The following is a 17,041-nucleotide window of genomic DNA, read 5'->3' as shown; positions in this document are numbered from 1 at the left end:
ACATATGCCTTGTAGGCTTATGTGTTCTAAATCAAATAGTTTGTGCTAAATTGTCTGTAGGCCTATGAAAACCAAAGGGGGGTGTGTGCGTGCGTGTGTGTGTGAGCGTGTGTGTGTGTGTGTGTGTGTGTGTGTGTGTGCGCCATGGGGTGTGCGCGCGCGTGTACCTGTCACGCCCAGTGATGTTCTGATAGGCGGTTAGAACAGAGAGGCGGAGCCAGGCGGCATGAGTAAGTGACGTCAACTCCCAGGTCGCCAAAGAGTGAAACAAACATGGCGACAGAATGGAGCGGGCAGCAGGGATATGTTCTAACTTTAATAGTTTTTCTATGGAGCGCAGTCGGAGGAAGAACCGAAACAACCACATCTGGTGTGAACAGCAGCGGAAGCCAGGTGCTCGGTATGCGACTGGAGAGAAGCGACAAACCGACCACGACCACAGATGACGGGGTCATCCAGGTAACCGAGGAGAGTACCGTTATACTCCGGTTCTACGGGATGCAGCTCCGCTCGGACACCTGGAAGCAGATCCGCTTCACGGAACGAGGTGATGGTGAGGGCGTGAGTCATCAGGATTTTGACACACCGAACAGGACTTGTGTTGATTTCACTAAAGACTTTAACATCGGGACCTACATGAACGTCAGTAGCCGAGGAACGACCGGTGTTCTGAGCATAGACATTAAGCCGCTTCGCAAGAGCGAACCGCAGAAGGAGTACGGGTTGTGCGTCAGGGGTGCGCACGGTGGCAGGTGGGCACTTCTCGGGGAGAACGATGGAAAAGTCATTGTGGTGGAGGAAAAGAAATCTCTCCTCCCCCTGTGGCTGCAGATCATTCTCATCTGCTGCTTGTTGGTGCTCTCCGGTATGTTCAGCGGGCTGAACCTGGGACTGATGGCTTTGGATCCCATGGAGCTCCGCGTCGTCCAAAACTGTGGCACTGAGAAAGAGAAAAAATACGCGAGGAAAATAGAGCCGATTCGTCGCAAGGGGAACTACCTGCTTTGCTCGCTGCTTCTCGGCAACGTTCTTGTCAACACGACCCTCACCATCCTCCTCGACGATCTCATAGGCTCGGGGTTGGGCGCAGTGGTTGCATCCACCGTGGGTATCGTGATCTTCGGGGAGATCGTCCCCCAGGCACTGTGCTCTCGCCACGGACTGGCAGTAGGCGCCAACACCATAACGGTAACAAAGTTTTTCATGCTCCTGACCTTCCCTGTGTCTTTTCCCGTCAGCAAATTACTGGACGTCTTACTGGGCCAGGAGATAGGCACCGTGTACAACAGAGAGAGGCTGGTGGGGATGCTCAAAGTCACAGAACCATACAACGACCTGGTAAAAGAGGAGCTGAACATGATCCAAGGGGCCCTGGAGCTCCGGAATAAAACCGTGGAGGACGTGATGACGCCCTTACACGACTGCTTCATGATCCAGGCCGACGCCGTACTAGACTTCGACACCATGTCAGAGATCATGGAAAGTGGATACACGCGCATCCCCGTGTTTGACGACGAGCGGTCCAACATTGTTGATGTTCTCTATGTGAAGGACCTGGCCTTCGTGGACCCAGACGACTGCACGACCCTGAAGACCATCACCAAGTTCTACAACCACCCAGTGCACTTTGTTTTCCATGACACCAAACTGGACTCTATGCTGGAGGAGTTTAAGCAAGGTGTGTGTCTGCAGGCCAGGGTCTGGTGTGTGTGTGTGTGTGTGTGTGTGTGTGTGTGTGTGTGTGTGTGTGTGTGTGTGTGTGTGTGTGTGTGTGTGTGTGTGTGTGTGTGTGTGTGTGTGTGTGTGTGTGTGTGTGTGTGTGTGTGTGTGATTGATGGTAGTTTAGTATCTAAACCTAGGCTTTGAGTGGGTATGGGTTTCTCCTCCTAACAGATGTGCGTGCACCAGATCGTCCATCTATACATTCAACTGGGTACATTTCCCTCACTGCATGAACACCACACACACGTGTGCCACACACACGAGTAGACACGCCTCTGGCTCATTCTATTGATAATATTGATGAGTGGAATATCTCCTAGCCTGGCTGCCAACACACAGCAGAGGTCACATGTGACACACCATGGGGTGACTCATTCCCCGTGGAGGTTCCCCTCCTCTCCATTCTGTCGTCTTTCTCCTCAGGCGCTGGCGTTGGCCACCTCTCTGGTCCCTGAGGTGAGCATGGCAACGCAGGCTTCAGCTGCAGCCTAGCACCAACACATACTGATAACCTAGTTTAGCAGCTGTCCTACGGCCTTAACTTAGCAGCTGATCTATACAAACAGTGCTGTTGGTGTCATGGCGCTGTGCGGTCAGCCCAGGTGTCTGTCACTCAGCAGGACTGTATAACTGCACCGGTGGCATAGTGGCCCTGGCCTGCCTGAGTTATCTATCATTATGAGTTTTCACACATACATACGCAATAGACTTTTGATGGCTGAGGGAGTCGTACGTGCTAACTGCTACTCTGCTGTGTGCACACAGTCGCCCAACACGACCTTGAAATGTCTCGACAGCCACAGGACAGACGGGGACGCAGTGAGAGCAGCGGTCAGTAGGACAGCAGCGTCTGTTGATCAGCCTTGTAGTAAGAGAGGCTCTTTTAGACCTGATAAACCAGAGAGGTTTACCCAACCTGAGCTGTGATGGATCCCAGTGCTTGATTTGGACAGGAGCTCACCGGAGCTGAGTACCTAGTACCATACCTAGTAGTGCGCCTCTACACTTCTACTGCTTGAGCTCCTGCATTTTATATAGAACATCAGCACTAAAGTATTATACAGCTCCTGCACAACTAAATATTAATAGTGCCATCAAGGCCATGGACAACCAGAGACCACCAATAGCCTTCAACTCTAGTTCTGGAGAGCTGCGTGATGTACGTTCAGGTTCTTATTCTAGGCCATATGAATCCACATGATCAATTTACATTACTTTCAGTTAGACCACCCATTCCCTCTAGGTTAACTTATCTCCTGTCTGAGACTGATCAAATGATGGCCGTCCTGATGGTCCACACTGCCAGACCAGCTCCCGTGTTAGTGTTCAATTCGTCTCCACGGGGATAATCACTATGTGACCTCATGCCTGCTGACCCGGTGGTGTCTCTTTACTGCGCTCTGATTGGCTGGTGGGGGGTGATGGTCAGCTTTGCCAGATCATGGAAGGTGAGGACATTGGCTCTGTGCGCGTGTGTGTGTGTTTGCGTGTGAACTTCTTCACTCTGTGAGCATTACGTCATGTGGTGTTAAAGTTTGTCTATGTTTGTCATGTCCTCAGACAGTATAGTACATAGAATATTAGGCAGGACAACAACACACACGCATGCTTGAGCTCAACACAAGTAGAGCTCTCTGGAGTGTCCATCAGACAGGAGAAGCGCTAGAAGATGGAAAAATAAACCCGAAGAGTGGATTACCCCCTCTGCTCTCCCCCCTTTTTCAATCCCTCTCCCCACCCCCCTTTCTCTCAGTCTGTCTTCTTCTTGCCCTGGCAGTTCCCCCGACTCCCTCTCTCCATAAGCTCCAAGTCCAGTCTGGTCTATATTAAGGCACCTTTCAGTCTAAATCCCATTGACAGCTCTGACGAATCAAACGGCAGTGGAGTTCTGAGGGCTCCGGTGGTGAGAGAACGAAGTGACGACGCCGGAATGAAACAACGTCACAGAGCCTCGGTGAAAGCCCATGGCTTTGGATGAACCTGCACCTGCTAATGTCACCTTCAGTACTTTTACTGTTTACTTACTCGCAACCTCCCCCACGATGTTGATGAGACTGACATTAGAGTGTGTCAGTTCGGTTCAGTCTTGCATTCGGACTTATTGATTGACCGATGGGTGTTTAGGTGTGATGTTCTTGCAGGTCCACCCGGGTTGACGGTAACCCCCCCCCCCCCTCTCTCTGTTCATCCTTAGGCAAGTCCCACCTGGCCATCGTACAGAAGGTGAACAATGAGGGGGAGGGAGATCCCTTCTACGAGGTGCTGGGATTGGTCACCTTGGAGGACGTCATCGAAGAGATCATCAAATCAGAGATCCTGGACGAGTCTGACCTTTACAGTGAGTCAGCAGCAGTCGCTCTCTGTGGACAGACATATCAAATACAGACAGACACACACACACACACACACACACACACACACACACACACACACAAAGGCTAGAAAGCTATTCTAGCCATAGGACTGCTGGCTAGAACAGTGTATAAACAGCCGGCACATACAGTGTACAGTAGGCCTAAATATATTATTGATTATTATAGTCACTATTTTCCCTCTCTCTCTGTAAGGAATCCCCACCGACTATTGTCATACATCATAGTTACCTGAACAGTGACTGGAACAATAGATATGTTTACAATTAAGGCTGCACAATATATGGTTTATGCATCACCATCTCAATAGTCACATCACAAGTCCCTGCAATGTTGTTCTCTTTTTCCTGCTATGTTAACTCAAAACATGTCATGATACAAACATTTTGCTCAACTTTTTAATTTTGATGACTGTCAAAAACTAAGAGACGCATTATTAGTAGGCATTTTGGAACGCAGTCAAGACACTTGGCTACCGGTGTAAGCAGACGCGAGGATCACTGTTTAGTTCTAACCTCATATAGGCCTGTATGTTTACAAGTTTGCTTATTTCGGTTTTAAACAAACAAAATATATTGCAATATATATCGCAAAAAATTGCATCGCTGCAATATACAGTAGGACCCCACTCATCCGAACTTCAGAGATCCGAACCCCCCGGTCTACCGGACAGGCTTAAAAACGTCTTCTTTTTTGCCTGCTATCTGGTTACTGGTGGGATTTTCATTACAGTACTGTATCCTACTGTAGACCTACATGTTGCCTGTAGGCTGTAGCCTATTGTCACGTTTCATTTCTTTGTTACTCTAATGTCGAGCGCAAAACGCAAACGAGTCTGCTGCGCGAGAGCTGCATTCCTTGGTAGCCAGAAAGCGCGTCAGCAACCTGAAGCAGCATCGAGTCATTTTTCGTTCCCAGTTAATGGACTTGAGGAACACAGACATGTTGTGAGCATGTACATTAGCCTACTAGGCCTACTGTATTTGTTAAATAATAGCCTACAGTCTAGGCCACGTTAGCCTACATCGGTTGTTTTAGAGACTTTCTTTTAGGCTACGATAGCCTAAGACACGACAACTTGTCTGTCATTTCATTTATTTATTTATTGATTATCATTTGCTCTAATTGTTCTAATGTTGGGTTGTTTTTAGGCTATACCATTTTGTTCTATCGATACAGCGCAGGCCTCATTTGAGAATAAAGTAGGCTACTGTATTTGATCAAAGCACGCACTCAAGTGGAAATTCGTTTATTTTATTATAGGCTACTGTAGGTACTGCTAGGCTACATGAGTTAGTTGGCTGTTTGATTGCAATTTTGATGCATTTTCACAAGTAATTAAGGGTATTTATTGGTCTATTATGAGTCTATATGAAACAAGTACCACTTATTGAATTTGGTGCATTTTAACATTGGTTTCAGTCATCCGGACATTTCAGAGATACGAACGACCTTCGGTCCCGTTGGGTTCGGATAAGTGGGGTCCTACTGTATGTTTTTGTCAATATTGCCCAGCCCTATTTACAATCCTCTCTTCTCATCCATTAATGCCATCCTACTCTCTTCTCATCCATTAATGCTATCCTACTCTCTTCTCATCCATTAATGCCATCCTACTCTCTTCTCATCCATTAATGCCATCCTACTCTCTTCTCATCCATTAATGCCATCCTACTCTCTTCTCTCGTTTACCAGCTGATAATAGAAACAGGAAGAAAGTGGACCCTCATAAGAATAAGCGTGATTTCTCCGCCTTCAAACAAGAGAGTGAGAGCAAGATGAAGATCTCTCCTCAGCTGACGCTGGCAGCCCACCGCTTCCTGGCTACAGGTGGGCCCTGAACACTGGTCCACTCGGACCTCACACCGGTCACTGCGGAGGCTCGGCTCTGTCTAGTTTTGGCCTTTTTGTACACTAGGTTTTGGAATTGTTTGGATACTATGTCCAGGTTCTATGTAAGATACTGATCGCTGCCCATCCCTCGCCCTGTGGGGCTCCTCTGTCAACCTTTTTCCTTGGCTCCCCTCTGGCATGTCTCCCTCCATGACTCTACTGTACCTCTCTCCTGCCCCTACCTATGGCTCTGTCTCCCCTACCTCACCTCCTCTGTCTCCCCTCTCTCTCCTCTCTCTCTCTGTCTTATCTCTCCTCTCTCTCTCCCCCCCATCTCTCCTCTCCCCCCCCCCCCCCCCTTTCCGCTTTCTCCCCTTTTCTCCTCTGCCTCCCCCCTCTTCCCGTATCCCACCTCTCTCCCCTACCTCCTCTCTCTGTCTCCCCTGCCTCCACTGTACCCCCCCTCCCCCCCTCAGAGGTGAGTCTGTTCAGCCCTCTGCACATCTCCGACAAGGTCCTGCTGAGGATCCTCAGACACCCGGACGTCATCCATGAGATCAAGTTTAACGACAGCGACAAACGATCGCTACAGCACTTCGTCTACCAGAGAGGCAAACCTGTGGACTTCTTCATACTCATCCTACAGGTACACACACACACACACACACACACACACTCATACACTCATACCCACATACTGTATATGACAATGAGACAAAATGGTAGATATATAAACATATGCTCATTCTGACAAACGTAAACAAAACCCATTATGCACACACACTCCATACTTGATTAGGCTAAACGGCACAAGATTAGGCTAGATTAGGCTAAACGGCACAACTCCTGTGGTGTGACTCAGCTCTTTAAATTCTTCACGGGTTTAAACCGAGACCGTTGTGAGTGTGGAAAACCGCGCTGGCAAATTGTTTCTCTCGACGCGAAGCCTAGCAACGGTTGTGTGTTCGTTCGTCGGGGCATTGTGGTCTTTATAGCGTGTTCTCTTTCTCTCTCCTCCCGCTTTCTTTCCCTCCCTCTCTCTTTCCCCCGCGTCCTTTCTGCCTCCGTGGGGTGAGCCAAGCCCTGGGGTGCACAGCTGGGGGGATCTCTAGTGAATTTGCCCTTTAATAATCATTTATGTCTCACTAACAGAAGAGAGAGAAAGGGGGGGTGGTTGGTGGAGAGGAAGTCAAAGTCAACTTTATTTTTCTACAACGGAGAGTTTGGATACTTGATTCTGATTGGCTAGCAGCAGTGGTAAAATACTCTGTAACCCACTGCTGCGACCGCATAACAATTAGTATTAATGCGCCATCAATCTCATTGACGAGGCCATTGATAAAATCAAGCGGTAGGCTATGCTTTGCGTAGCAACCACTCGCAGCAACCTCGCCTTTTTCGTAACCTATTACAAAAACGCACTCATCAGTCCGACTCCAACACTTCCCCTACCAGCAAAAACGAGTGCTCTGGAGAGCTGTTTTAATAACTGCACCATGGCTGGAAATATTCAAATAAACGTGAACCACCCGAATTATGCCTTATGGTTTATGCGAACAAGGCCAACCCAAATAGGCGAGATAGCCTATGTTGCCTGCCAACCATTTAATTCAGAACTATAGCCTGTCGCGGAAGATTTTGTAAATACTAAAATGATAAGAATGATCAGTAAATAAATGATTGAATGTTACTACTGAGTGTTTTTTGTGAATATATGTATGTAGTAACCGTTGTAGAAAAGCAATTGACCACTCGAGGCAGTGGGTTACAGCTATCGCGTCGGGCCTAACAACGCCCCGTAGCTGTGGTAAAATCCCCTGTAACCCACTGCCTCGAGTGGTCAATTGCTTAAATATAGCACTGTTCAAACAAACAAATGTTGCCACAGTGCTTTACAGAAAAATTAAAAACGGTAAAAAAAAAAAAGAGAATAAAACACGACTAATTATATATGGTAAAAGAGAATAGTAGGAAGATAGACAGGAATGAAACAGACATGGCTGTGAAGAGGTAAAGAATCGGGGGTAGAGTGAACAGAAGTGGGTAGGTGGGGAGAGGGGGTAGAATTAGGAGGGATATGAGAGGAGAGATTAGAGGGCAAGATGACAGGAGTATGGAAGAGAAACTCCCTGTTGTCTATGAGCGGGAGCAGCAGCCAGTAAACCCCTCCCCTGCACCAACAGGCGGGGGAGGGAGGGAGGCTGGGGGATACAGCACACTGGCGCAGAGAGGGAGGGAGGGAGGGAGGGAGGGAAGCTCACTAGTACACAAGTCAATGTAATCTTTTTTCATTCACTCATTAGCACATCCCTATGCGCCGCTAAATCCCTGTTCTCAGCCTCACACTCACACACGCACACAAACACACACACATGTTGTAGGCTGTACACACACTCACACACACACTGTGTGTGTATCATTAAATCACATTCTGCTTTTCCTCTCCCTCTGTGAAGGTCAGGCCAAGGTTACCCCTCCCCCTCACACACACACACACACACACACTCTGGACACCCTCCCTCCCTGCGCACTGATTTGAACGGGGGATTACCCAGGTCTCCCTGGGGCAGAGATCATGGCACTGAGTTTTAGCTAAACAGTTCAGTGTTTCCCATCATTCATTTCATCACATCAGTGGGTGTCTATTCGCTCTTATGTGCATATGGGGGGGCACGCCTATGGGACTGCGCGTGTGTGTGTGCGCACGCGTGTGTGTGTGTGTGTGTTTGAGAGAGAGTGTGAGAGAGAGAGGGAGATTGTCCTTGACACCTGCGGTGCAGATAGAGTGACTATTGACACCCAGCATGGAACATGAGGACAGCTGGTAAGGTTTACCATGGAAGGTGTCTGTGTGTGCGTGTGTGTGTGTGTGTGTGTGTGTGTGTGTGTGTGTGTGTGTGTGTGTGTGTGTGTGTGTGTGTGTGTGTGTGTGTGTGTGTGTGTGTGTGTGTGTGTGTGTGTGTGTGTGTGTGTGTGTGTGTGCGTGTGTGCGCGCGCACGTGTGTCTCATACCACTAGGGACAAAATGATCTGGGGCACAGTGACACTGGATGCTTGTGTGTGTGTGTGCACACGCGTGTGTGTGTGGATGCTCTCTCTGTGTGTGTGTGTGTGTGTGTGTGTGCACACGCGTGTGTGTGTGGATGCTCTGTCTGTCTGTCTGTGTGTGTGTGTGTGTGTGTGTGTGTGTGTGTGTGTGTGTGTGTGTGTGTGTGTGTGTGCGTGTGTGCGTGCGTGTGTGTGTGTGTGTGCGTGTGTAAGAGAGCTTAGAGAGACACTGGAACCTCAGCAAGCACACCTGTGCCGCAGTGTATTATTAATGAGAGGGCCAGGTGGTGTCTCTTACGGGGCCACAGGAGAACCCCTCCCCCTTCTGCACCCAAATACAGAAGAAACCAGCTTTATTATATATGAACATAGAAGCTTCAGCGCCACTGTCTCTGAGTGCTCCTGACGTGATGATGGTGATGATGATGATGATGATGATGTGGTCTGGCTTCTGCTCCGCAGGGCCGGGTGGAGGTGGAGGCAGGAAACGAGAACATGAAGTTCGAGACGGGACCGTTCTCCTTCTACGGGGTGATGGCTCTCAGTGCTCCGACACTGGGTGAGCCAGAACACACACACACACACACACAAACAAGAAACAAAATATGAGAACACACAGAATACTGTGTACGGTATGGCACACACACATACACACACTTCCCCCAATCCCTCTTTTCTTCCTGACTAAACTCTTGTCGGCCCGCAGCAATTAAGTCACAGACAGTGCGTCCGGGCACGCAGTGCGGTTGTTCCATTTAGGTGTGGAGCCGTGCGTCACGTGACCAGGCTGACCGCACGCGGGGCTGAGCTGGCCGCGCTGGACCCCAGCCCTAGCGGACGTTTCTGTCCTAGCCGAGGTCATACTCTCTGGGGACCCAGGGCATCTGACCCCCCCCACCCCAGACAGGGATGCAATCAACAGCCGGTGTAGAAATGATGTAGAAGAACACAGCAGTGTGTGTGTGCGCGCACGTGTGTGTGTGTGTGTGTGTGTGTGTGTGTGTGTCCACTGGGCACTGATACCTTCCATGGTATTTATTCATTATAGTCTCACATCCTCACTTTTGAGCAGTGTTAAGTAACAGGTCAGCACACTTGATCTGTAGCAGGATTCTGTTCTGTGCAGGCAGAGGCTGCAGAATCATGCACACTGGCGACACCTAGTGGTCACATGTATGGCAGCAGGGCCTCCGGCTCCCACTGTCACTGTTGTTTAGAGATGAGTGATGTATCAGATTAGACTGGATCAGCTGCAGTGCTTTAATGTAATTTCAACACAGCCAAAGGCAGAGCAGGTTCTTATTACTCACTAAATTACCTTGTAGGAACTCTCTTCATTTCTCTCTCTCTCTCTCTCTCTCTCTCTCTCTCTCTCAGAGAGAACACATACACACACACACATGTCCATGTGCTATAGTGTTCTCTGTGCTTTGTGTAAGCAACGTGCAGCATATCTTTGTGTGCGCATGCGCTATGATGTCTACAGCCTACATGTATTAAACTGCTGTGTCCAACATGAGAGCCCTTCTCATTGGCCTCCCCCACGTCGAGCGGCCGGCTATGTGGAAGTGAAACCGCTCTGCGGGGGCCGACAAAAACAGAGCAGCGACCGCCGAGGGCGGAAACACGACCACGCTGCCCCATTTTGAATGAACATGTAAACGAGAGCCTCTCTCTCTCCTCCCCTTCCCTCCCTCCTCCCCCTCCCCCTCCCCCTCTCTCAGCCATCACCCCCCCTCTCTCCCCATCAGTGGCGTCTCCCCCCGCGCGACGCCTCTCTCTTAAGAGGTTTTCCGTGTTCGCTCGCTTCCCAGGTAAAGGCCCGTGGGGGGGGGGGGGGTGGGGGGAGGCGGACACCCCGGGGTCCTTCTCAAGCTGCCTCGTTTCTGCCACCCGTCTTCTTCAGAGCCCTGTTCCAGCAAGCGCCAGCAGAACGCCTAGGGGCCTCGTGTCTTTTCAGAAGGGAGACCAAATAGCACAGCTACGCTTCCATTTTTCACAGAAAATATCCTCAAATCTCACATATTTTTTTCTTCCAAATAGTTGCTTGTGATACATTTCCTCCGTGAAGCAAGCGAAGGCATGGTAATCCGGCCCTTGTTTTAAAAAAAGAAAAAGAAAAAGAAAAACTCCTCTATAGCAGATGAGGCTACCAAGCTCAGTAGATCTGTCTGCTGAGACGCTCATTATCACGTCATCACCAGCAGGGGGAGCCGGGGACTGAGACTGTCACACAGGGAGGAGACAGAGACGGCAGCCCCCCCTCCCCCACCCCCTTAGTAGAGATGTAGAGCCAGAGCCTGACGGCCAGCACACCTGGCACAGCCAGCACACCTGGCACAGCGCATCAGAGGGCGCCAGCTGGCCACAGCAGAGCGGGGAGGACCAAGAAGAGACTTGCTGGATGGGGCTCTGGGTGGGGCGTTTGGGCTCCAGGCACCTCCTCTACCATCATCTACTGTATAACCCCCGACCCTGTCCTCCACGTAGGTTCCTTCTAACCACTGATCCATGATCCAGACATCAGTCATTGGCTAATATGAGGCGAAATGTTTATGGTTGGTAGGCTAATCTGATCTCAGCTGTGGTTAAAAGTAATTTCTACCTGCCCCCTACCTGACCTCACAACTGCCCCCGTTGTTGACCAACGACTAAAACTCAAAACCGTCTGGCTGTGCTCCAAATCGCATACTTCCATACTATATACAGTAGTATGCCAAAAAAATCTTTTATATATGTACCAATACATACTATACCAAATGCAGTTACCTTCAGTAATATAATTACTTCAGTAATACATACAATTTTGCAGTATGTAAGCCAGCATGCTTTTCTAGCTGTTCTGACCCACAATCCTCTGAGCAGTGGAAGATTTGTCACATCTGAGCTGCCAAGATGGCACAGATGGATGCCAGCGCATTGACAGTGCAATGATGTGGTCGCATAACATGAGTGTTTCTATCTCTGTTTATATCATCATTATCAATTTATCAGTTGGCAAAACAAAATGCAAACAAACTGGTTATACATGTTCGTTTTTCCTTTTATTTAACAGAAGAGGAACAGATTTACAAACAGGGATTATTTGTATAAACCAACCACATACAGTATTGGTAATGTACATGGTCACTTCCTCGCCTGAAAAAATAATTGAAAACTTAATGAAGTGATATATTAACTGTCAAGAGCCAAAATTACAACAGCTTTTAGCCTGCTTTAAAATCTCGGCTATCGCTGCCGGCGGTTGAGAAACATACTGCATGCAAAGTACATGCTTTGTAAGGGCAGCTGAAGTAGGTACTAATAGTAAAAAGTAGAAGTATGCGATTCAGAACGTAGCCTTTCTGGAGATCTGAAGTCATGTCACTCACAGGTGTAAGCGACGTGGTAAGGGCTTCAACTGGCCCTCTGGTTGGACGGTTGGGGTCGTCACTTGCGTTGCTTTCAGCTGCTGTCCAACACACTCAGATCTCCACAACAGCCTAGGGTTAGGGTTAGGGTTAGGTCACCCACTCACCACACTCCCTCAGTCCCACACTCACAACACTGAGGAAGGATGACACGCCCACCCCCAACATACTGCACCATCAGCGCTTTGCCTTTGCCAATCAGCGCTTTGTTTCTGTGGGCCCATGAGACCCTGCCTGACCAATCACAAGATGCGATGCCTCATTTGATAATATTCATAAAACTAGCACATAATCCGCAAATAATACGATCAGCAAATAATACACTCATCAGTCATGTATCATATCTGTCATACTCATCCATCATGTGTTTTATGTGCTTATAAATATATTGGTTTCTGTTTGTGTAATGTGTTGCTATGTTTGGCTGTGAGTGAGACAGGAACTGCAGTGAATTCTAGTTTCCTCATTTAACTTCATCATTCTCAGTTCTAGCTGTCTTTGCAATCACACTATACATCGCCATTCGCCACCAACCACATCTCCATTTTTGTTGACTCGGCGTTGTGTTTCAGCATGCGTATTTATGTTTGCCTGTGTGGGTTTATGTGCATGTACCTGTAGTGAGTGTGCTCTGCACATCCCTCTGTGTGTGTGTGTGCGTCTGTGAGTGAGAGAGAGTGTGTGTGTCTGTGTCTGTGTGTGAGAGTGAGTGAGTGTGTGTCTGTTTATTACCCCTTACCTCACACTTTCTCTCCGTCTTATCCCAGAGTTCCGTTCTCCGTCACATGGGGGCGGTCTGAACCGCTCTGCGTCTCTGAGCTGCACTGAGCGCGCTCCGGAATGTGTCTCAGTGACCGGCAGCAGCACGCAGCTCCCTGGCACCCCCTTCCTGTACACACCAGACTTCTGCGTGCGCGCCCTCACCGACCTGCAGTTCGCCAAGGTGACTCTCTCAAACGTTTAACCCGCCACCATTAACCTTGGTTCAGAGGGCTGTAAGCCAGGACAGTGTCCGTGCGCTCATCTCTCTCTCAGCCTCTCTCACTCACTCTCTCTCTTTCTCTCTCTGCCTCCCTTTCTTGCTCCGCCCCTCTGCCCCGCCCCAACACCCCTTTCTTTCTCTCATTCATTCTCTCTTTCTCCCTCAGATCACTCGTTCTCAGTACCAGAACGGTCTCCTGGCCTCCAGGCTGGACAGCACTCCCCAGTCTCCAGAGGGCAGCCACACCCGCCTGGACTCCATCAGCCCCCCGGCCACACACTCTCCCCTGCCCCTGGCCACGCCCCCTGCCAAACGCCTCCCCTCCCACGCCCAGCAGCCCGCGCCGTCGGCCGGCTGCGCCCCTTTGCCCCAAACCCCCGTCCCCTCATCGGGCCCCCGACCGAATCAGTCCCTGCCCCAGCCGTCCCCGTCTCCGGGTAACCACGCCCCATCATCCAAAACCCCTCCGTCGTCCACGGGTGCCCCTCTCCCCCATCTGCCTCCCTCTTCCTCTCTGCCGACGAAACCCCAGCCCTCCCCGCCATCCGGCTCTCCGGAGAACGGGCCGGGAGAGACGCGCGCTCTCCTCGGCGAGCGGCAGAACTGTGCGGGCGCCCGCGGGCCCAGCCAGTCCCACGCGCACACTCACACGCACTCACACGTGCACACGATCAGCCACACGCACGCCGAGAGCACCATCTGACCCAAAATACCCCCGGGGGCGGGGGGGCGGGGTTTAAGTTAAAAACGCACTGGCGTGCACGGACGTGCGCGTGCACCTGCTGGTTCTCTTGTGCTTGTCGGTGCTTGTTGTTGTCTGGCGTGTCTACCTGAGGCCTGAGGGATTGTGCGTAGCAGCCCTCCGTGGCTAGTTCCTGTTTCCTTCTCCTTCCTTTTCTCCTCCCACCTTCCTCCTCCTTCCCAGCCAACCCTCGAAAGGAGAGCGACAGAATTAGTCTATTTGTTCTCAAATCGGAGTGCTAGTGTTTTCGTGTGTGTGTGTGTGTGTGTGCGTGCGTGCGTTCGTGCGTGCGTGCGTGCGTGCGTGTGTGTGAGAGAGAAAGGGAAGACGTGTGCGTCTGGGATCAGTTCTGTCAGGTTGACTGAGGGAGGTGGTGATGGGCTTGGACGTTACTTATTTACCTTCACACAGCATTTGCATGATTAGACTGTGTGTTCAGTCCCCGCTCAACTGCTCTCCCGAGGTCGACAGGTAATACCTGTAGCTGTAGTGACACGAGATTCAATTCTCATGCTATGTAAAAGTAATTTAGTCCTAGCCAGATACTGTAAATGTAGATTTCAAACAATTTTAGCTTTGTGTGCACTGTGAATTCTCCCACCAATCTCTCTGACTACCCCACTGTTTCGCTGTCCCTCACAAACACACACACACACACACAACCTCTTAGCACTACCAGCACCACTTCTCTCCCGCATGCCTAGCTTGCATGCCACCCTAGAGAATGACCTATGACCCCAACCACCTAACACAAGCTGAGCGTTTAGGGGTAGCAGTTGGTTTGGTTGTTTATTTTGTTTGTTTGTCCATTTTGTTTAATCTTTTTCCCAAAGATTGCGATTTTGCAAACTAAGTTACAAGACTCATCATAGGAGCCTAGCTGTTGATGAGTTTTCATCTTGATTCAGATACCCTGCAGCAGGTTCACTAAAACACAACCTTGACATGTGTGGAAAGTGGACTGCAAACTGCTGTATAGATTTCCATGTACAGTATAAATGGGATATTCATTCATTACCCAGATAAGACCAAATTCAGCAGGTTAGATATCATTTTCCTGAAGCAGGAACTGAAGGTAAACACGAAACGGGTTGCATGTTAAAACATGTAGAAACGTTCTGCTCTACAGAAGGAGTCCTTGCCTCAAACAGGGGTGGAGTTACAGGAGGGAGGGAGGGGCCTGACTGAAGGGTGGGTCCTGCTGCTGGCCCACTTTCTGACCAGAGTTATATAAATGTAAAGAGTAATATATTTATTTATTTTGCATACAATTGCTTTTTACATATTTGAGATTTATTTGATGTAATCTTTTATATTGTAGAGATTTTATTTTTGGTTTTGTTTGGACATTGATTCTTGAGAATATCAGTGTACTGTGATAAGCTGCATTCTTCAGATGCCACTGACTGTACAGAGACTGACCAACTTCTCCAGCGCACACACACACATACACACTGTGAATACAGCTCAGTAGACATATAATACTAGTACCTTTACCTATATCTTTCTTTCTACGCCACAAGCAGTTGAGTTGCTGTGACTTTTGGTTTGACACGAAAGATTGGCTGCTTTGGTATGATGTCACAATGGGGTTAATGATTCCACATTTCCCTGATGTCACAATGTAGATGGAATTCAGTTTTACTGTGCGGTGTCATAATCAGTATGTTGAATTCACTTAGATTTTGACACCTTATGACATCACAATAATAGACAATGTTGTTAGGTAACAAGAGACACCTTTTACTCACAATCAACTGTGTGTACTCTAAATACATTCCAACCAAGGGACACATACTGTATGACACTTCAGATACCCTTCTGATAATGTGAAGTACATTTTAATGTGTGTGTGTAAATGAAACTGTTCCCTGACACGCCATGGTACTGAAGGAGTAGACATGGCGTGTCCTCTTTAGCCAGAGTGACTTACAGTGGTGATAAAGACCATGAAGAAGGCTGGGTTCTCATTCTCTCCCTGTCTGTTGGTGCAGGGGAGCTCAGATCAGACATGTAATGCTGCTAGCATGTAATCTACCTATCCCCATGTAGGACACTGAAGTTATATAAGGAATTGTAATGGTTATTATTTTGTTGATATAAAGGGGATTTATGAACTGAAGAATTGCAATAAAACCTGTTTGTATAAGCTACCACCGGGTCAGGGAGACCAGACCATGGAGTCTGAAAAATACACAAGGTATTGAATATGTGAGATAATGATTCCAAAGCATTTCTCTTCCACAGGAAAACATTACTATTAAATAAGAGTACTGGCACTATTTTAGAACCATAGAATTAGATTTTTTTGAAACAGATTGGGACTGTTCTTGTCATGTAAATTCTGTGTAGTCCACACAGCCTTACACAAAGAAACCATAGACCTGCCTGCTGGTTCATATAGGTCAAATATACAGTAGCAATAGGTATTATGTTGTTTTTCAATTTATCCACTGGTTGGCTGTATGACTCCTAGTCTGTGTATACAGTATTTGGACAATGGAAGCATTGTTCAACTATGAAATGTTGTATTTATTAAAAGATTATGCTCTATTTATTTAATGTAGGCATGCACCTCAAGGTGTAGATATGTGAAACCGTCTTCCATTTATGAGAAACACATCTTTCCATGGAAGACTGTTTGATTTCCTGAATCCTGCTTGTGTTATGTTATTGTAAATACTATGTACATGAAGAAATGAGCGCTGGTGTGATTTGTGTTATGGAGTGTGAGAGATGGTGAATATTGAATATTATTCATTATTCATATTATTTATGCGTAATGTAGCCTCTGTTAGAAGATCTATCAGAGATACTGTCTTTCCATAGATGTAAGACATTGCATAGCAATAAAACATTGCTCATTTTTGACCACAAACTACATTTCTGTCCTTTTCCACGTTTCAAGTTTAAGTACTGCACAGTAGCATTC

The 17,041-nt window shown here is 48.4% G+C and overlaps 1 protein-coding gene across 1 annotated transcript; it reads left to right on the top strand.

The window, feature by feature from the left end:
* Positions 1–243: 243 nt before the first annotated feature.
* On the top strand, positions 244–14,070 carry LOC311312613 (metal transporter CNNM4; the record flags this gene model as incomplete). The annotated part of the gene is made up of 8 exons (XM_084442576.1): positions 244–1,678; positions 3,917–4,060; positions 5,790–5,924; positions 6,404–6,573; positions 9,438–9,534; positions 10,700–10,789; positions 13,153–13,328; positions 13,534–14,070. The coding sequence occupies exons 1-8, from the start codon at positions 274–276 to the stop codon at positions 14,068–14,070; spliced, it is 2,754 nt and encodes a 917-aa protein (XP_084298702.1). The 5' UTR covers positions 244–273.
* Positions 14,071–17,041: the final 2,971 nt, after the last annotated feature.

This window comes from Borostomias antarcticus (genome assembly GCF_949987555.1).
Source record: "Borostomias antarcticus genome assembly, chromosome: 8".
NCBI lineage: Eukaryota > Metazoa > Chordata > Actinopteri > Stomiiformes > Stomiidae > Borostomias > Borostomias antarcticus.
The sequence above is the reverse complement of the archived record's forward strand: the minus strand, read 5'-3'. Positions and strand labels throughout refer to the sequence as shown.